This window comes from Pteronotus mesoamericanus, unplaced genomic scaffold (assembly GCF_021234165.1).
Source record: "Pteronotus mesoamericanus isolate MK-2021 breed Mesoamerican mustached bat unplaced genomic scaffold, CSHL_Meso_final contig_130, whole genome shotgun sequence".
In the NCBI taxonomy this organism is placed as follows: Eukaryota; Metazoa; Chordata; class Mammalia; order Chiroptera; family Mormoopidae; genus Pteronotus; species Pteronotus mesoamericanus.
Genome location: NW_026555060.1, coordinates 24,779,714 through 24,799,886, shown reverse-complemented (window position 1 = coordinate 24,799,886; position 20,173 = coordinate 24,779,714). Strand labels below are relative to the sequence as shown.

Here is a 20,173-nt window from a genome sequence, read left to right as displayed (position 1 = left end):
CAAATCTTCAAGAATGTTGCTTAGCTAGCACTGATAACTGTATCACCTTTTTTTTTTATTTCTACATGAGCTACTCCCAAAAACCATTCTTTCAACTTAAAACAAGGTTGTGTTTCCTGCCAGCTGAATAGTCTTATTCATTATGCCCTAAATATAATCTTAAGATCAACACACTTATTTTCTGTGAACTTCATAAATGTGATCAACACACAGTTTTTATCATGCTGTCCCAAATATTTCTCACCCATCAAAAGAACAAATGTAATAGGTTCAATGTTTAGGAGGCATGTGTGTGGAACTGGGGAGCATCCAAAAAATATGAAGAACACAGATTCAGGTAAGGTGAGATGCGTCCTATGCTTTATTACCAGGAAAGAAGGAACAGAATGAAAAAGGATACACTGTGATGAGCTGTGCTACAATCAGGAAATATGTTATACAAGAAAAACCTGGATGGAGGTGGAAATTAGAGAGGACTCTAGTGGAAAATGTTTAAGTTGAAGATGAATACCATTTGTTGGGAGTAAGGTGTAGTATTTGAGCACTGGTTTGCAATATAAACTACTCAAATGGCTTAAGCTCTAGCTCTACTACAAGCCAATGCAACAGGAACGGGGCGGGGGAGGGGGGGAATCTACAGTACTGGTATGTGCTGAGAGTATCATTGATGTGAATTCACTCTAGAAAACTTAGGAATTACCCAAATCCATTGACTGAGATAAGTTTTGTCATTTTTATAAGTAATGAGAAAACATCCTCATTAAAGCTTTATAAAGTGGCAGAAGACAAAACCATGAATGCTCTAAAGCGGTAGACCACGCTAGGTATCTACTAGGGCACGGTCCTCACTGCTAAGTTTTTCTTAAAAAGTTGTAAGGTTACAGCATTGTACCTCACAGTAAGTAACTCCTATGTATAAGAAGAAAAATTATATCTTGAACAGAAAAATAAAATACAGGGGGGAAATTCACATCAAAATTCTGGTGGTGTAGCTTTTATTGTTCACCAGGAACCAAAATAAGAGTTCTGGTACACAGATTCTATTTCATCAGATTTCACTGGTGGCAGAAAAGGAAAGGTAAAAGTAAAATGACAGTGAATTAAGGATAATTAGGCGTGTTCATACTAATTTGCATAGAATTTTTCTTCAGAAACAACCTAAAGCAGAAAAATTGTTATCTAAACAAATGGGCCTTAAAAATCACGAGGTAAAGTTTCTGTTAAGTCCAGCTTATGCACAAAATTTTACTCCTGAAACTAATTCTTTGTTGCTGAATTTTAGGATTAATAATCAGTTTTGTGATAATCTTGAGGAAAAAATATATAAGAATTATTTTTAAATAGCTGAGTATAAATTATAAACACAAGTGAAATTTCCTGACCTCTAATTAAATCTCCTTAGTCACAAACCCCTCAAGAAAAAAATATTAATGGATTAATTTTTTACTCATTCAGCCCTTTCTTTTAACTGCCAAGTGAATGTCAGATATTTTTTCTTGCCTTCGCCTACTGAAGTGAGATTTAATCAATAAAACAATGAATGAAAAAAGCCTTATGGCCCTGGTCAGTGTGGCTCGTTGGTTGGGCATCATCCTGCAATGCTGATTCCCAGTCAGGGCACAGGCCTGGGTTGTGGGTTCAGTCCCAGCCGGGGCATGTATGAGAGGTGACTGATCGATGTTTCTCACATAAATGTTTCTCTCCCTCTCTTCCTCCCTCTCTTTCCCTCTCTCAAAAAATAAAATAAATAAAAACCTTTTAAAAATAAATAAAAATCTTAAGAATAAGTTTTATAATTCAAGAGGTCTAATCATATAGAATGTTTATATTGGGGTAAATAACACTCAGCAAGTATAATGCAGACAGATGATGTTAAATGTGTCCTATTTCAACTTCCACATTTTAAAGATTCTTAGATACAAAAACTATTGGAGGAACGGGAAAAATAAGAGTACTTAATATTCTATGTAAAATTACAAAGGTGGTAGACAACATTGGAGGTCAGTCTTCTAGCTATTCCCAACATTCATCCTTGCTAATAGAATTGTGACTGTTCCTATCAGGAAGCTTTTGCGTCCGTCGTCCCCTCCAGGATGCCAGGGACATACATACGTACAGACTAATCTAAGTAATCCTCAAGGAAAGAGCCCGGCCCAGCACCAGCAAGATCACCTGGGGGACATGTTGGAAATTATACTCTCGGGTACCATTCCCAGCCTACTGAACCAGAAACTGTTGGGATGGGGAGCAGCAATCAGTGTTTTATCAGAATCCCCAGATGGTTCTGATGCGGCCAAAGACTAAGAGCCCCTAGTCTAAACCAATCACAACATTTCTGTTCCTTCTGCCAAGTACTGGATTAGGCTGGGTAACTGTGTAAAGAATGAGCCTGACAGGAATTCTCCCGGGAAACTTCCAGAGTGCTTTACTTGCTCATGTACAAAGAATGAAAAGAACATACCCTATTTTTGATTCACATATAGTCATGTCTTTATGTGATACCTGGAACTATAGCAGCAATCTTGCCGTTAGGTGATAAACCCAAATACCACGCCAACAGCCAAGGATGGCAGCAGGGATAGACTGAAGGAGCCTGGGCCCCCCGGTCACTGTGCCAAGCTGCTGACTAACCCTAGACATACCCAATCTCCAGACTCCTTGTTAAATATCTTTTTTAAAGCCCTGTATGTGTAAACTAGTTCTATTTGGTCTTCTGTTAACTTGCAATGTTGACTATAACATTTTTGTTTCTTTTTTTGAGGCAAGTCCACAAATGGTCTAAAAAACATAATCTCACTTTCATGTTACATAATTTTATAAATATCTATATAATTATTATTATATTTTATTCTATTCTGTAGTATTTTAATGCAAAGCATTTGAAAAGGAGAAATTTATAACTTTATCAAGTGAAAATACAGAGAGAACTCTTAGAACGACGTTACTGAAATTATATTCTGATTTTGTTTCTATTAATTAGTTTGTGCGAACAAATTACTGACCAGATTCACGCCTCAATTTTCTAACCAATAGAAAGAATGAATCTAATATCACCCTATCCAATTTAAAGAATTGTATTTTTTATTTTTAATTTATTGATCTTAGAGAGAGAAGCATCGATCCGTTGTTCCACCCATTTATGCATTCATTGGTTGATTCCTGGGGAAATTCTGACTGGGGAAAAGCCCTAAACCTTGGTGTGTCAGGATGACACCCTAACCAACTGAGCTACTCGGCCAGGCAAGAATTATACTCTTAATTTAACCTTCACGAGGTCCTGAAAGGACTACGTGACAAAAATTCACCTTTCATTACAGGTACTATCAATAAGGACTTTTATGCTATGATAAGACATTAATTGTCCTGCAACAAAATACTGACAAACATTTCCAAAAAAGGATGACATAAAAGTCCTGCCTGGCTGAAAGCTGAGTGCTTGGCATTGGGTTCTGCCAACTCCCAATTATTTATATGAAGAGAAGGATGGTATTCTGTGGGTAAACACTCTTAATTCAAGGCTTCAATTCACTTGCTGATTTAACTTCCTCCCCATGCAGAAGTCAAAGGTACAAAATGCAAACAACTGACTCATACTTCTACCTTCCACTGGAATCACAGTTAAATTCATGTAAAACAAAAAGGGAGAGATGCGCTAATAGGAGGCAGAAGATCACTAAACTGGGAAGATGTTTTAGAAAACCAACAGCCACAGAGAATTAAAAGTGATTCACAATTATTTTTGGAAAGAAAAAGATTTCCTCATGCTTTCACTGCAACTAACATTAAAGGTACACAAAAATCCGTATCTGACAAATTAATAGGCACAGAATATTTTTAATATAATATATTTCAAGGCCTTTTTACCTAAAATATTAGATGTTAAAAGGCTTTATAATGGAAAAAAAAAAGGTAATCACGACTTCCTCTAATCAGAGGGTATCTCCTAGAGTGAAATGCTACTGCACTCTTACAAAAACAAGGGCACCACACACCTAACACCAATAAGCTAAAATTCCTTGGTAATAAACTTCCAATACAATCATGCACACTTAGTATTACTTAATCTTATTTTATTTAAAGAACATAATGCAAAGGATATGCTCAATCTGCAGAATTCAGATGCAAAAGTACTGATGCACAACTCACATGCAGTGAATTTATTTTTTCCTGCCAGGCTCCTCTTCAAAAAAGGATTTGAAGCTAAAATGAATGAATGGGCAGGGCAAACTAAGTGGATGAATGGGGCCCTGGCCACGTAGCTCAGTTGGTTAGAGCATTGTCCCAATATCAATATGCCAATGTTGTGGGTTCGATCCCTGGTCAGTGCACACATAAGAATCAACCAATGAATTCATAGAAGGGTGGAACAACAGATCAATGTTTCTCTCTCTTCCTTCTCTCTCTAAAATCAATAAATAAAAAAATAAAATATAAACTGGATGGATTGAGAAGAAATAACATGCACATACAATATTTTCACCTGCTTACTATCTAGATTTTGTGATGTTTTATTTTAGATGTCAGTTTGAAGATGAGTTGAGGTAACTGGTTTGTTTAAGATGAGGTAAGATGAGAAATCTAGAAGAATTACTGCTACTTGATGACAGAATAAAAGAAGCATAAAGAGATCACCCACAGCTCAACAATGCAGTTGGACTGGCTGTCAAGTTCTTTAGCAACAGAGTAACTCGCAAAGGAAGGAAAACAGCAATTTCACTTCTGGGCAGTTACTCTAAAGAAAAATTAGGAAAGTGCACAAGGATTTAGATATTCACTACAGAACTGTATATAAGAACAGAAAGATCGTCAAACAAATTATGCTATTGCTAGCCAGTGGGATATTATTAAGGTAATTTAAAATAATGGTGAATTTATGTATTTAATAACATAAAAACATTTGCTATATACTGATAAGTGCGAAACTATCCTACTAGGCGTATGAATTACATGATCTCATTTGTGTTTTAAAAAATTATAACATAGTTAAGAGACAGGTATATCTATATTATACCTATAATAGATAAAATTCTGGAAGTATATAAAACTGTGATGAGATCATGGGTGCTTTTACATTTCCTATTTTTGTTTAGCTACAGTTCCTAATTTTGTGTTTCTATGATAAGTATATGTTCGGGGGTGTTTTTTATCCTTTATTTTTTTAAATTTTTAATTTAATTTTTCAATTACAATTGACATTCAGTATTATTTTATATTAGTTTCAGATGTACAGCAAAGCTTAAAACATTTATGCACTGGTTTTATAAGTACCAAAACAACTAATGGGCAGAGATATAGAAAACCCATTTAAAGATATTCATTATACAGCAATTTCTATATAAGGAAAAGAAAGGTTTGCTTTAATAGGCCACTTGAGAATATGAAAAACACTAGTTACATGCAACTGTTGTTTATGGTAGTTTTTGAACTAATGGAATTTCATCTGTAGAAAAACTCTCACAAGTACAGAAACTACTGACATGGGAGAGTAAGAGATATACTTACGGCTGAGTGAAGTCACGAGTGATGAAATCAGAACTCTTGAACAGTAGAAAGATGTCGCTGAGGGTGTTACATTTCAGAGAACTATTCATTGCTATCCAGTATGCATCCTAAATAATAGAACACATGTTACTTAGTATATATTCCAAGTTAGTTGCTATGAACAAAGCTCAGGTCTATATACCAAATCAATAATGCTTATTTCTTCAAGGGTTCAAAGAAAAAAAGTCAAGTAAGAATTTTAGCTATACTGTCAAATGTCAGTTAAACTTCTAAACAATGAATAGCATCACCATAGCACGCTGACACTCAGTTACGAACACAAATGTTAAAACCCCCACCTTTCGGCTCAGGCCCAAGCACTTCCCTAGGTTTTTTTCTTGCTAACAAGAAAAGAAGGGGATAAAAAGGTATCAGAGATGCTGCCACTTCAGCAAGGAGGTCTAGGTGTAAATAAATAGCCTGACCAGCTACTCTCTAACAAAAGAGGATCCTTTCCTTTCTTTCTCTTTCTGGGAGTGAGAACTGAAATAGCGTAAGTTTCACTAGAGCACTTAAGACCCATGTATATCAAATCTGGGAGAGAGAAGGTAAGATATTCTGAACCATCCCAATTTTAAATAGTGAATCATATATATGAATAACAACAACAAAAAGATAAGAATATAGGCACAACAGACACAAAGCACTGTGAAACATGCCTAAAAAGGATAAAATAATTCTTTAAAAAATATATCTGCCCTGGCCAGTGTGGCTGAGTTGGTTGGGCATCGTTCCACAAAGCAAAAGTCCACGGGTTCATTTCCTGGTCAGGGCACATGCCTGGGTTGTGGGTTTAGTCCTGATCAGGGCACATACAAAGGGGAACCAACTAATGCTTCTCTCTCTCACATCAATGTTTCTCTCCCTCTCTCTCCCCTTCCTTTTCCCTCTCTCTAAAACTAAATAAATAAAATCTAAAAAAAATATTTTTTTAAAAACATACTTCTCCCATAAATAGATTAGACACAGGACAATAATATAACTTTAAGAAAACTAATGATAGTTTTTAAAAAAAACTATCCAATTATTTACAATATAGAAAGCACTGGCACATAGAAGACACTCAAATAATTTACCTATCTTAAGTGGAAAGCCTCAACCCAGTTCAGCAGTAATGAATGATTCAAATTACTGTTCATATATAAAGTAAAAATGAGTTTTAGTAACTTCTTTCTAATTCTCCCAATAAAAAGATGATGAACTTCTGATTATAGATGTATATTGAACACAGAGATTTAACTCCACTAAAACAACAGTATATATGCATATAAACCATGCAACTGAATAAACAAGACAATTACTAAGTCCAAGGAAAACAAAATTTTGAATAAGAAAACATAAGTAACCATAGTATAGTATATATTAGATGTGTACAGTGTTTGCAAAATCATATTAGAAACACTGAATACTAATCTAATGAAGAGTATGGTAGTACTATAATAAAAAGAATACTAGAATAGAATTCTAAGTAGAAAGTAGTGAAAAAGCCTGGACTTTCAGTCAAGATGGAGGTGTAGGTAAACACGGTTTACCTCCTTGCACAACCATATGAAAATCACAACTAAACTACAGAACAACCATCACTTAGAACCATCAGAAATTGAGTTGAATGAAAGTCCCACAACTATGGAACTGAAGAAACCACATCATCCAGACTGGTAGGCAGGGCAGAGAAATGGAACAAGTTGGTCCCACATACACGTATGATGGATAAAAATTCAGGAGGGATATTCTGGGAGCCATGAGTCCCAGCCCCACGCCAGGTCCCCTCAGACCAGGGTTCCATTGCCAGGACGGTGAGTCCCATAACTTCTGGATGCAAAAACCAGCAGAGATTGAGTCATTGGAAGAAACTTCGAGAGTCCCAAGGAGCTGCTTTTAAAGAACCCACACATAGACTTACTCAGATTCACTCCCTCTGAGCTCCAATACCAGGATAGCAGCTTGAAAGTCACCAGAGGTGCACAGGGAAGAACTGAAGTGTCTGGCATCACGGTGAGAGATGGGGGACAGCTTTTCCCCAGACAGAAAGGTGGGCAGAGGCCATTGTCCTTTTTCTAAACCCTCCCCCCACAGAGCCATAGACCCAGCAGGTGGACACTGTACTGAGACCCTATCAACCTGGCTAACACTGTTTGCCCCACAGTGGAGCTCCCCTAAGGCTCTGTCGCACACAACTTACTGGCCCACCCAAACTGTTAACAGTGGCTTTTCCATATGAATGGCTGGTCTTGGCTCAGGCTTCACAACTTCCTAAATCCTCTCAAATAAGCAACTGCCTCACTGAGCAGATGGCCTCAGTACCTCTTGCAAAGTGGTCCCAGGCCCAGCACCAGCAGCAGCCAGATTTGGGTCATAGTTTGGCTTCTCCTGGGAGTCTCCAAGCCTAGCACGAGTAGCAGCCACCTCAGATTGTTTTATAGCTCAGGAAGGGTGGTCCCAGGCAGAAAACAGGTGGGGGCCGACCTTGGCCTGCACTACCCAGGAAACCCCAGAGCCTGCAAACCCAGTGGACAGCTACAGACCGCATCAGAGCACCACCACCCTGCCCCTACAGAGCTGAAACTCAATGGAGGCTGGAGGTTGGTGGTCAGTGGTCACAGCCCACCCTTGCCTGGGTAAATCCCTCCTAATGACCTGTCAACAGCAACCACAGCTCAACTACAAGAGGAGGGTGTACTCAGCACACACAAAGGTTGCACTGCGAGTACCCAGCTTGGGTGATAGTGGAGACTATACTACTGAACCCTACAGGACACCTACCTCATTAGGCCACACTACCAAGAAGGGAGTTATAGTAGCTCTACCTAATACAAATACAGGGAGGCAGCCACAATGAGGAGACAAAGAAATGTGGCCGAAATGAAGAACAGATCAAAACTCCAGAAACAGAGCTAAATGAAATGGAGATAAAGAATCTATCAGATGCGGAGTTCAAAACACTGGCTATTAAGGTGTTCAAGGAACTTAGTGAGGACCTCAGCAACATAAAAAAGATCCATTCAGAAAAGGCTACACTAATTGAAATAAAGAACAATTTACATGAAAACAACAGTAGAGTAGATGAAGCTGAGAATCAAATCAATCATTTGGAACATACGGAAGCAAAAAACAACCACACAGAACAAGAAGAAAAAAGAATCCAAAAAATATGAGGATAGCGTAAGGACCCTCTGGGATAACTTCAAGGTTTCTAACATTTGCATCATTGGGGTGTCAGAAGAAGAGGGAGAGCAAGAAATTTGAAGTCTATTGAAAAAGTAATGAAAGACAACTTCCTTAATTTGGTGAAGGAAATAGACATCCAAGTCCAGGAAGCACAGAGAGTTCCACACAAGATGGATGGAAAGAGGCCCACTCCAAGACACATCATAATTAAAATGCCAAAGGTTCAAGATAAAGAGAGAATCTTAAAAGCAGGGAGAAAAAGCAGTTAGTAACATCCAGGGGATTCCCATAAGACTGTCAGCTGATTTCGGAAAAAGAAACTTTGCAGGCTAGAAGGGATTGACAAGTAATATTCAAAGTCACGAAAAGCAGGGAGCTACAGCCAAAGATTACCCAGTAAAGATACTATTTAGAATGAAGGACAGATAAAAGAACTTCCCAGCCAAGAAAAAACTAAAGGAGTTCAACATCACCAAACCATTATTACATGAAATGTTAAAAGGCACTTATTTAAGAAGAAGACCAAATCTATGAACAATAAAATGGCAATAAATACATATCTATCTACAATTAAATCTAAAAAACAAACTATGCAACCAAGAACAGAGACAGAATCATGAATACAGAGTCTCTATGATTGTCAGATAGGAAGGGGGTGTTGGTAAATGAAGAGGTGAGGGGATTAAGAAGTACGAATAGGTACTTACAGAATAGCCATGGGGATGTACAGTACAGTATAAGAAAGGGAATGGCCAAAGAACTTATACACAGGACTCATGGACATGAACGATGCTGTGGGGACCGCCTGAGGGAGTGTGGGGTGCTGAGTTGAGGGGGGCAAAAGGGGAAAAGTTGAGACAACTGTAACATAATCAATAAAATATAATTTTTAAAAAAGAACAGGAGATAAAAGCTGAATCTTTCTGTTCTAGAGTAGGAAGTCAATAATAAATACCTAAAATTGAAGAATAAAGAAGTAGAGGAAAATAACAAAGAATGTACTAAAATATTTGAAAGTCTCTGAGGAGTAGAAAATGGTGAAGCAAAGTATGTCAAGACTTGCTGATTTTTGTAGGAAGCAACCGGAGCTTTTGAAAATTTAAACTATGTATATGTGTAATTAATTTTAATGAATAAAAATAAAAATTAGATTAAGTAAAGTTTGTCATTCATTTTAGAATCAAAAAGATACGCATGAGATGATGCTTGAAACGCAAATAAGTTTTTGATTCTTTAAATGAACTTAGATGACATAAAATTGTTTTCTATTGAATTAGAAAAAACAATAAATTTTTCCACAGACCTTAACTTAGGAAAAAATCTTGTCAGTGTAATATTAAAATAATAAAACATAAGAAGGTATCAGCTGATTTCTTAAACTGATCAATTTCTAGATCCTGAGACATTTACATTTTATTAATTTTCAATAGAGAAAAATTTCTGTTAAATTGAAAAGCTGAAGTTTTGCAAAGGAACCAGCATATGTTTCGCCAGATCTGCTGCATGATTGGCACCACAGAAGCTGAAACTGTCTTTTGACAAAATTTACAGTACTTTATAGTGCAAGGAAAATATTATGCAAAATCAGGAAAATAAAGTAACAGGGGAAAAGAAAAATAAATTCCACAGTATTTTCCCTAGACTTAGGGATATTATTAGACCCTCTGTGGGGCCATAAAATGAAAAGAACAGCAAAGCAAAGACTATTCAAACAATGAGAGATTTACTGATGTGGCCTACCCGTGGGGCACTCCAGTTAAGCTTAGGAAATACACTGCCCCCCAGGGAATTGATAGCTTCTTGGACTGTAGTGGTGAACTCAGGAAATTCTGGTGCCTACAGAGAGAAAGAAGAAATTATTTGGGCATGTCAATATCATCACAGTAAATATAGAATACAAGGTCAAATTTCAAGGTTAAACTATTTAGGGTGTTGAAAATAATTCAGAATATAAATCACTATCAGAATTCTGAATTCAGCTAAATAAAAACAACATTTACCAGAAAGGGGGAAAGTGCCCAAATGTCATTTTCTAAAATAATTAAAACCCATATAGCTAAAGAGACAGATGTCACAAGGCATCCGGGGATGTGAGGAAGGAAATGAATGGTTCTCTTAACACCTATATAAAACCAGTATTTATTTATTATGGGAAAAGAGACAGATGGAGTATCACTTGTACGTATAGACCCATGCTCAGAAATAACACCTGACGTTTAAAGGCCCAGAAGCCTTTCCATTTGCAGGAACAGATGCTTGGACAAATCCCCAAAAGGCTTTATGAGAATGAGAAATAAATTATATGGTAAACTGTATTTAAACACTGCTATTTCCAGACAAGTTTTAATATAAATAAAACTAAAAATAGGACCTTTGTGAAGTTAAAATGTTCTTTCTTTATTGACTGATTTTAAAATGCATATTTTATATAAGCAAGTAACCAAAACATTCTAATGTCATTTCAACTAAGAAGTAAAAAGAAATACTTGCGAAGGAACTTAAATGCAGTTGCTGTTATGCTCTGCCTCAAGCCTATGTCAGTGTGAAAGGGGCTCACGGACATAAAGTACAGAAAAGGAGAGTAAGAGGCATGAAGCGGAGCCTGCAGGGGAGCCAACACAAAAATAGTAACAGATACTCTACAAAGTCACATTATCCCTTTATGTTTGCTGCCCTCTACTGGGCAACTGCAAATTCTGAAAAAGTCCAGTAGTGACAAGCTCTTTAATACAGGGGGAGAAAAGTTACCATAGGTCTAGCATGAGCTAAACTACACCCTACAAAATAAATCAAATGGTTTATGCCAGCAATTTTCAACCAGTGTGCCATAGGACACCACAAGAGGCACACTGGTGTGCTACAAGAATTTTTAAAACATATAATACCTGACTATTTAGTGAAGGGCACTGACTTCTTTTCCCTTAGACTGTCAAATAAAAAGTAACAACAGCCAACACAAAACTAGCCATCCGGTGTGAATCAAAATTATACCTGATTTTTTTGTCCTATCGGCAAAAAGTATTGACATATTTTTTGGTGTGCTGCAGAATTTTACTAATTGGTTTGTTTATATGTGCCATGAGGCACATGAGTGAAAATCACTGGCTTTTGCTTATCTCCAAATTCTAACCCAGCTACGACAGAGGAAAAAACTGTGATAAGAGTCTGAGAACGCAGACCAAAAAAGTAGGTTTAAAAAAATGGAAATATATCACTGTAACTAGAAAGCAACCTCAAGCACTAGTGAGAAACAATTGAGATAAAGAGCAGGTCAGGTGAATTTTTTTTTTTTTTTTTTTTTTTTTTTGCTGCAGATGTATACAACCTCTACAGTAGTTAGCATCTTTTAGTTATTTGACAGTCTGCTAACTGTAACTTTTACTTGACTTTTTCAGCTTATATACATAAAATTAAACTCTGGTGAGAAGGTTTCAAAATGAGTAACAGCCTTGAGTCCTTCATTTTCCATTTGTTTTTCCTCCTCAAAAGAAATCACACTATCCATGCTATGCCAATAATTTCCTAAAAATTCCCTGAAGTTGTTGATTTGGCTCCCCAGGAGCTCTAGCCACAAAAACTCTTATCTTAGATATTCATTAGCAATAATTTTGACAACTGGCATAGTTACACAAAATTTACAACATGAAGGGATTCAATCTTCAAAGGTTAAAAAAGTTAATTTCCCTATCCTATAAAACTTCCCATATAAGGATTGCTTTAAATTTATATATTACATTTTAAAATATGTGATTGATTTCCTCAAATGTTCAAATTACTCAACTTTAAGAAATCCTGCTATAAGAATCCTAATACCAATTTAAATTAAAAAAAGTTTATGCATTGAAGAGAAAAATTTGTGCTACAGTGGAAGATTATGTATTGTCTACAAGCACTCCCTTGTGGGTTATCTGATTCTTGCTGAGTCTTTTAGCTATTCTACAAGGAGGTAAATTGTAGGTACGCAATAACAATGAAAAGTATTTCCATGGATGCAAAAATTCTATCCTGACTGATAGCAATCTAGTTGTCTTCCCTCCCACCTTTGTGGGAGGAAAAACTTGTCTACCTTATTTGCATATTTACTTCCATAGTCCTAATCTATAAATGTGTCTTTCATTTGGGTTGTCTTTGAACCAATTATGTAACAACGGCCTGACTCCCTCATAAGTTAAATAAAACCATCAATATGTGTTAAAGAGTTTTAAATCTATAGAGGAGTCATGGTTCTATCTGTTTCTGAAAATTCTACTTCAAAAGGCTTAATAGTAATCTTTTAAACTCATAACTCAATGAATCAATTTTAAATGTGCATAACACCTCAGTTGTCTTGGAAAGGGTTCCCTTCTAAGGGGGATAAAATCCACACTTTAATCGTATCCATCATTTTTCTGTGATCTGAGTTTACCTTTCTTTCCAAATGTCCACCACCACACCCCTGAACCAGATACGGTATTTCTTTTTTAACATTTTTCAGACCCATTCAAAAAGGGTATTGAATTTTTTTAATTTTTTAAAATTTAAAAAAAAATGATAAAATGGTTAAAATTTACTATATATATATATAGTATATAGTATATATATATATATATATATATATATACACACCCATGTCCTTGGATACAAATACTGAATAATCTGGCAAATATTCAACAATTTGATACACACCTTTGAATTTCTTAACAGGGGGAAAAACAGTACAATACAAATGAAGCTCTTTACCTCCTTGTTCTCCTCCCTAAGTCTTCCCTCTTCCCCAAAGGCAACCATCGTTACAAAATTAGGCATATTCATCTATAGTCATGATTTTATACTAGTGATACATGAGCCTGTCTATAAAATATACCATTTAAAAATTTCAACAGAGCTGTCACTTGTTACTAAACTTTTAGTAACCTACTCTTTGAAATTCACTATTGTGTTTTTTAGATTTATCCATCTTTAGGGCTTTTTTTTTTTCTTTTTTCTTTTTTAACTCAGTGTTTTTGTATGTGCACTAATGGACAACTACCATTCATTCACTTTGTGTTCTCCCAACCTCAAGTCTTGGCTCACATTCCCCTAAGTGTTCTGCCATAACTGTCCTCCTGCCCAACATTTAGTTCCATCCAGTGAAACACAATCACTTTTTTCAATTAACTTTTTTATTTTAAAACAATTTCAGACTTTCACAAGAATTAAAAGAGTAACAAAATTTCCATTACTTTTCACTCAGGTATTTTACCACATTTGCTTTATCATTCTCCCTTCTCTCCTCTCTCAATATATAACTATGTAGGTGTTGTGTATTTATATTTACACATATAAAACATACTACATTCTTTTAAAGTAAGTTGAAGTCATGATGCCCATTTACTCCTAAATACTTCAGTGCATAGTCCCTAGAAAGTTAGTAACACTCTTTTATATAACCTAGCAAAATTATCAAAATCAGAGAGCTAACACTGATAAATACCATTATTTTATTGACATCTCATTAAAAATGTGTCCACTGTCCTAAAAAGTGTCTTTTATAGCAAAAGAAAGTATTTTTTTCTGACCCAGGATCCACTCAAGACTCATGCATTACATTTAGTCATAAAGTCTGTTTAATCTCCTCTAATCTATAATAGTTCCTTTCTCCGTTCTCCTTCATCTTTCATGACTCTGACATTTTTGAAGCTTACAGGGCAGTTATTCTATGTAATTTCCGAAACGATGAGTTTGTGGATGTTTCCTCATGATTAGATTCCGGTTATGACATTTTGGCAGCTGATATGCATCTTTATCAGAAAGTCCACAATGTAGGTCTGTCCATCCTGACAAGGTGAACTTTGATCACTTGGCTGCCAGGTCTTTCCATTGTAAAGTTACTGTTTTTCCCTTTGAAACTAGTAAGTAATTTTGATGGAGATACTTTGAGAATATGCAAGTAGCCTCTTTCTCATCAAATATTCACTCAACGAGTTTTAACACCTATCCCATCGATTATTACTATGATGTCTGCCATATGGTGACTTCTAATTCTATTGTTTCTTCTAATGTATCACATTTCTTCTACATCTGTGCCTTTTCTACTATAAAGAAGGGCTTTCCCCTCCGCTTCATTTATTTAATTTAATCATTTATGTCAGTGTGAGATCATGGATTCTAGTTTTCGTCGATGACTACACTCCATTACTTTCATTGTTTGTTAGGATGCTCAAATATTTGGCCAGTGGGAGCCCACTGAAGCTGGCTTCTGGTTCCTTTTTGTCACGTCCCCATCATTCTTTGAGCACTTCCTTACTTTCTGATAACAAATTGTTACATGCTTATCTTTACTTTCCTACCCCCAACTCTTGAGTTTCTCCAAAGAGCTTTGGTGCCATTTCATGGAGAATGGTGATTAGAAACCAAAGTCAGGGCATTAGAGAATGCTCGTTGCTGATGTGATGTCATATATCATTACTTCTAGATCTTAGTGAACAGTTTATTAAATAGACACACACACGCGCATATTATTAATTTCTGTAGCTATCTATCTTTAAACATGAGTTGATATTGATAATCCTTACCACTTTTAGGATCCAGATCAAATGTCACTTCTCCCTTTAAGTGTACGTAGATCCCCTCAGTTCTAACTGTTCTCTTTGTTCAGATAGCATTTTGTCATCTTCCCCCAAACTGGGGCATCTTTCCCTAGTGGTTTATAACTTCCATGATGGTAGGAATTAAATTATATTCATAGTTTTTAACTTCATAGAACCCAGTATAGTGCCCTGTACTATACACTGTGCTGAATAGAATTTTCATAAAAAGAGAATGATTAACCTGTATGACATCCAAAGTGAAATAAAACATGCAATCTTTCCCTTTCTGAACATGTTGACATGCTCTTTATACCTGAGGAAATATATCAGTTTAGGTACTTCTTTTTTTCTTGTACTCTGGAAACCATATCTCTTTCATTAAACAGAAGTATCTTATTTAGAATTATGCTAGAACATACCCTCTCTGCTAAAACTAGTCTCCTTTAATGTACCTTCACATTTATTTGTAGGAAATTTTATAAAAACCTTTATTATCTCAAGGTATGAGGAGTTTCATTTGCCTGCTATATTTTTAGAAATACATTTTTTACTTTATTCATTCCTGTAAATATATTTTTATTAAAAAGTATTTTAAATTAAATTAGACAACAGCAATAGCACTCTTATACTGAAAGACTGTAATATGCTCAATCAACTTTTACATTTTTATACAAGCTCCTGGTTAAAATCATGAACTTCTCTACACTCACTTAAAAGAAATTCTGTTTTATGACATGTAAATATACTTGAGTAAGTGAATACAGATTTTCACTTTAATTTAGGTTCCACAGATCCAGACCTGATTCCTTCTTTCAGAGCTTAAGAGAAACAAGTCAAAGCATCAATCATACACTTAAAATAATTTCCTTTGTAGTCAAAGGGAAAAAAAGAGCAGGGTATGTTTGCCTATAAACAATGATTTGAATTATTTTTCAAAAAAATAGGTAATAGTCAACACAGAAAATGCAATTTGAAATGGTAGTAAATGGGAATTTAGAGACCTGCACCGAAACCCCGCGGCGGCTGCGTGGCAGTGTGAGGTGTCGCCCTGCCGGGGCTCCGCCCTTACCGTGAGCGTGGCTGTGTTCTCATCATCCGACCACTGCATGGGTAAAAGGACAGAGAAAAAACACTTAAATGTAAATACTGTACTGGGCTTTCAAAAAGCAGCATTCCAGATAAAAACAATCCATAGACAGGTGGCAGCTTCCTGAACACAAAGTATATGTAATAAAAGTATTATAAAAGTGAGAGTTTCATGTAATTTCTCTCTTTAATGAATATACGCTAAGACCTAAAATGTCAGAACTATTTCAGAGATCGTTGAAATGAGAAAAGTCTACAGGACAGAGTATTTTATTTTGAACCAACCTGTATTTCTTCTGCCTCATCATCACTGTCTGGCTGAGAACGTGTTGGAGGATCTTCCCTAAAAGAACATAAAGCAAAAATTAAGCAAGAAAATGCTGTGGCACCAAGTAGACATAATCTCAGGTGTACTGAGTATAGAAAAAGCCTTTCAATTGGAGGGGAACAGTAGGAAAAGTCTACTTTTTGAGACAGAAAGTAATAAAAACCAATATGATATTAATGAGTAGAGACAGCAGAATACAAATTTTCTGCCCTTTCTCAGAAATCACTTAGAAACAAGGGAAAGAAAACTCAAAGTCCACTTCCCCTGACACTAAGAATCATCCACAACTCTGAATCTAATGAATGAGAAAGTGCTGCCAAAACAAGGAAGGTTGAATGGAATGAAGGAAGATGCCAGAGGAGGCATCTGAAAAGCAGTCCTGCACAGCTGATGGATCACCCCGAGGGGCAAGAACAGTTTGTTTATACAGTGTAAACTGAGTATGTGAGCTGGTGTCCAGAATTACCTGAGCCTGGACTGGCAACAGAGAGAGGAGGTATGGGGGGAGAGAGAGAAAAACTTAGACATACTCTATTTTTTTTTTTTTAGAGGGGAGCAGAGAAGGAAGGAGAAACATCTCAGAAAAACATTCCATTGGTTGACTCTTGTATCCACAGAGATTGAACCTGCAACTCTGGAGTATTGGGATGATGTTCTCACCAACTGAGCCAGGGAAGACACACTCTCTTTGAAGAAGCAGGTGTTGGATGGGTCTACCTAGCAGCCAATCTCATTGCCTGGGGGATGCAAATGCTGAAAGAATTCAGAACGGATAGTAGAGTCTTGGTCCTTCAGAAGGGATAATAGAGTACTGGCCCCTCCTCAATACTCAGCTATAAACAACCGGGCTAGGAAGAACTCACAGAAGTGAAACAAACAATAATCATAGTAACAGGCAGCGCATGACCTATACCACGACACTACAAGAACAAGGGAAATGGGGTCTCTGGTTAACCTTGGGCATTTATCTATCCTTCTGTTCCACTGTGAAACTCCACTAAAATTACAGGAAAGATTCCAAAGGAGATGGCAACTAAAGTGTGGAAAACAGAAAGCCAAAGGGGGTAACCCACTGAGCAACAGCTAGAACCTGGAGGCCTCTGGATGATGACACTGAAGCTCTGGGCTATGAACAGGGTGACTTGTGTGAGGTCTGTAAAAAGGGCAGCAAGACTCACCCAGGCCCCCTCAACTTGCACACCCAAGCAACTAATCCTCCTTCACCCCCATGGGTAAGCAGATTCATTCTCTGGGAAAAAAGTGAACTAAAGAGGCTCAGGTCTATAACAGCCCACAGGCATATGGGAGAGAAATGCTAGAAGAGGAGGAGGAGCTGTGTGAAATTCATGAACAGTGAGACCCCTGGTTCCCATCCTCCCATTCTGCTATCAGAATAGAGACGATTAGAGAATTCTTCTCTGGGGAAACAGGACAACCCCAGAGGAAAGACCTATGGATAATTTCATCTGGAAATCTTTCATCAATACCTGCTGCTGGCTGGCAGTCTAGAGTAGGCAAGCTCCATTCAAGTCCACAGTTTCCAAATGTGGGTGTGTGTGTATCCCTCATTCTTAAATATGAATAAATGCCTAAAATGATCAGGAAACTAAAGGGCTCCTAGAGAGAAAAGGTACATAGAAGAAATAAAAGCAATAAAATGAGCTAATGAAAAATATTTTTAAACATCATTAATATCCTTAGAGATAAAAGAAGATAGCCCTGACTGGTGTGGCTCAATGGGCTGGGCATCATCCCATAAAGCGAGAGGTCAACGGTTCAAGTCCCGGTCAGGGCACATGCCTGGGTGGTAGGCCATGTCCCTGGCTAGGGGTGTGTAGGTGGCAGCCAATCTATGCTTCTCTCACACATCAGTTTCTCTCCCTCTCTCTCTCCCCCTCTTTCTCTCATCCCCTCTGTCTAAAAATAAATTTAAAAAAAATTTTTTTTATTTATTTAAAACCTATGGGACACAGCGAAGGCAGTCCTCAGAGGGAAGTTCATAGCAATACAGACCTACCTAAAAAAGATAGGAACATTTCAAATAAACAACCTAACCCTACATCCTCAATAACTGGAGAAACAACAAACAAAGCCCAGAGCAAGTAGAAGGAAGGAAATAATCAGGATCAGAGCAGAATTGAATGACATAGAGACTAAAAGAACAATTCAAGGATCAATAAATCCAGAAGCTAGTCTTTGAAAAGATAAACAAAATTGACAAGGCTTTAAGTAGACTCATCAAGAAAAAAAGGGAGAGGACCCAAATAAATATCAGAAATGAAAGAGGAGAAATTACAACTGAGACCACAGAAATACAAAGGACTGTAAGAAATTACTATGAACAATTATATGCCAAGAAATTTGAAAACCTGGGTGAAATGTACGAATTTCTAAAAAAATATAACCTTCTAACACTGAATGAAGAAGAAGCAGAAAGCCTGAATAGAAGGATAACAGCTGGGGAAATTGAAGCAGTAATCAAAAAACTTCCAGCACACAAAAGCCCTGGATTAGGTTTCACAGGAGAATTTTACAAAATATTTAAGGAAGAGCTAACCCCTGTCCTTCTCAGACTGCTCCAGAAAATCCAAGAAGAGGGAAGAATCCCAAATTCTTTTGATGAGGTCTGTATCATCCTAATCCCAAAACCAGAAAAAGACACAACAAAGAAAGAAAACTACAGACCAATATAACTGATGAACAAAGACGATAAAATCCTCAACAAAATACTGGCAAATCGCATCCAGCAATACATAAAAATACCATCCACCATGATCAAGTGGGATTCATCCCAGGGTTGCAAGGATGATACAATATTCACAAATCAATAAATGTAATACCTCACATAAACAAAAAGACAAAAATCATATGATCATATCAATAGATGCAGAAAAATCATTTGATAAGGTACAGCATCCATTTATGATAAAAATACTTAGCAAAGTGAGAGTAAGGGGGCATACCTCAACACGATAAAAGCCATATATGAAAAACCTACAGTTAACATCATACTCAACAGGCAAAAAACTAAAAGCTTTCCCACTAAGACTGGGAACAAGACAAGGTTATCTGCTTTCACCACTTCTATTCAACATAGTATTGGAAGTCCTAGCCACAGTGATCAGACAAGAAAAAAAAATAAAAGGCATCTGAATTGGAAAGGAGGAAGTAAGACTGTCATTGTTTGCAGATGACATGACAATAGAAAACCCTATAGACTACACCAAAAAAAAAAAACACTTGACCTAATAAGTGAATTTGGCAAAAAAGTGGGATACAAAGTCAATATTCAGAAATCGGCTCCCCCCCACCGTACACACATGCTCTCACACGCTTTCACTCTTTCACTCTCAATAATGTGCGCACACCATTTGTTTATACATTCTCTCTCCACAGCAGCCAAGTGGCCCTCATAGCTGCCTGGGGTCTGGCAGCCATACGTGGACTCCAAGCACAGGCCTGGGCACAATGCCAGCTGAGCACAGCCGGGAGCACAGGCTAA

The 20,173-nt window shown here is 36.8% G+C and overlaps 1 protein-coding gene across 1 annotated transcript in view; it reads right to left on the bottom strand.

Moving 5' to 3' along the window:
- CDC123 (cell division cycle 123) overlaps nt 1-20,173 on the bottom strand; it is a 60,220-nt gene that overhangs the window by 28,352 nt on the left and 11,695 nt on the right. Inside the window, exons 3-6 of the mRNA XM_054593550.1 lie at nt 16,629-16,686; nt 16,327-16,359; nt 10,450-10,545; nt 5,503-5,609 (exon numbers count right to left, since the gene is read on the bottom strand). Of these exons, the coding sequence (XP_054449525.1) occupies nt 5,503-5,609; nt 10,450-10,545; nt 16,327-16,359; nt 16,629-16,686 (294 nt within the window). The remainder of the gene's footprint in view (nt 1-5,502; nt 5,610-10,449; nt 10,546-16,326; nt 16,360-16,628; nt 16,687-20,173) is intronic.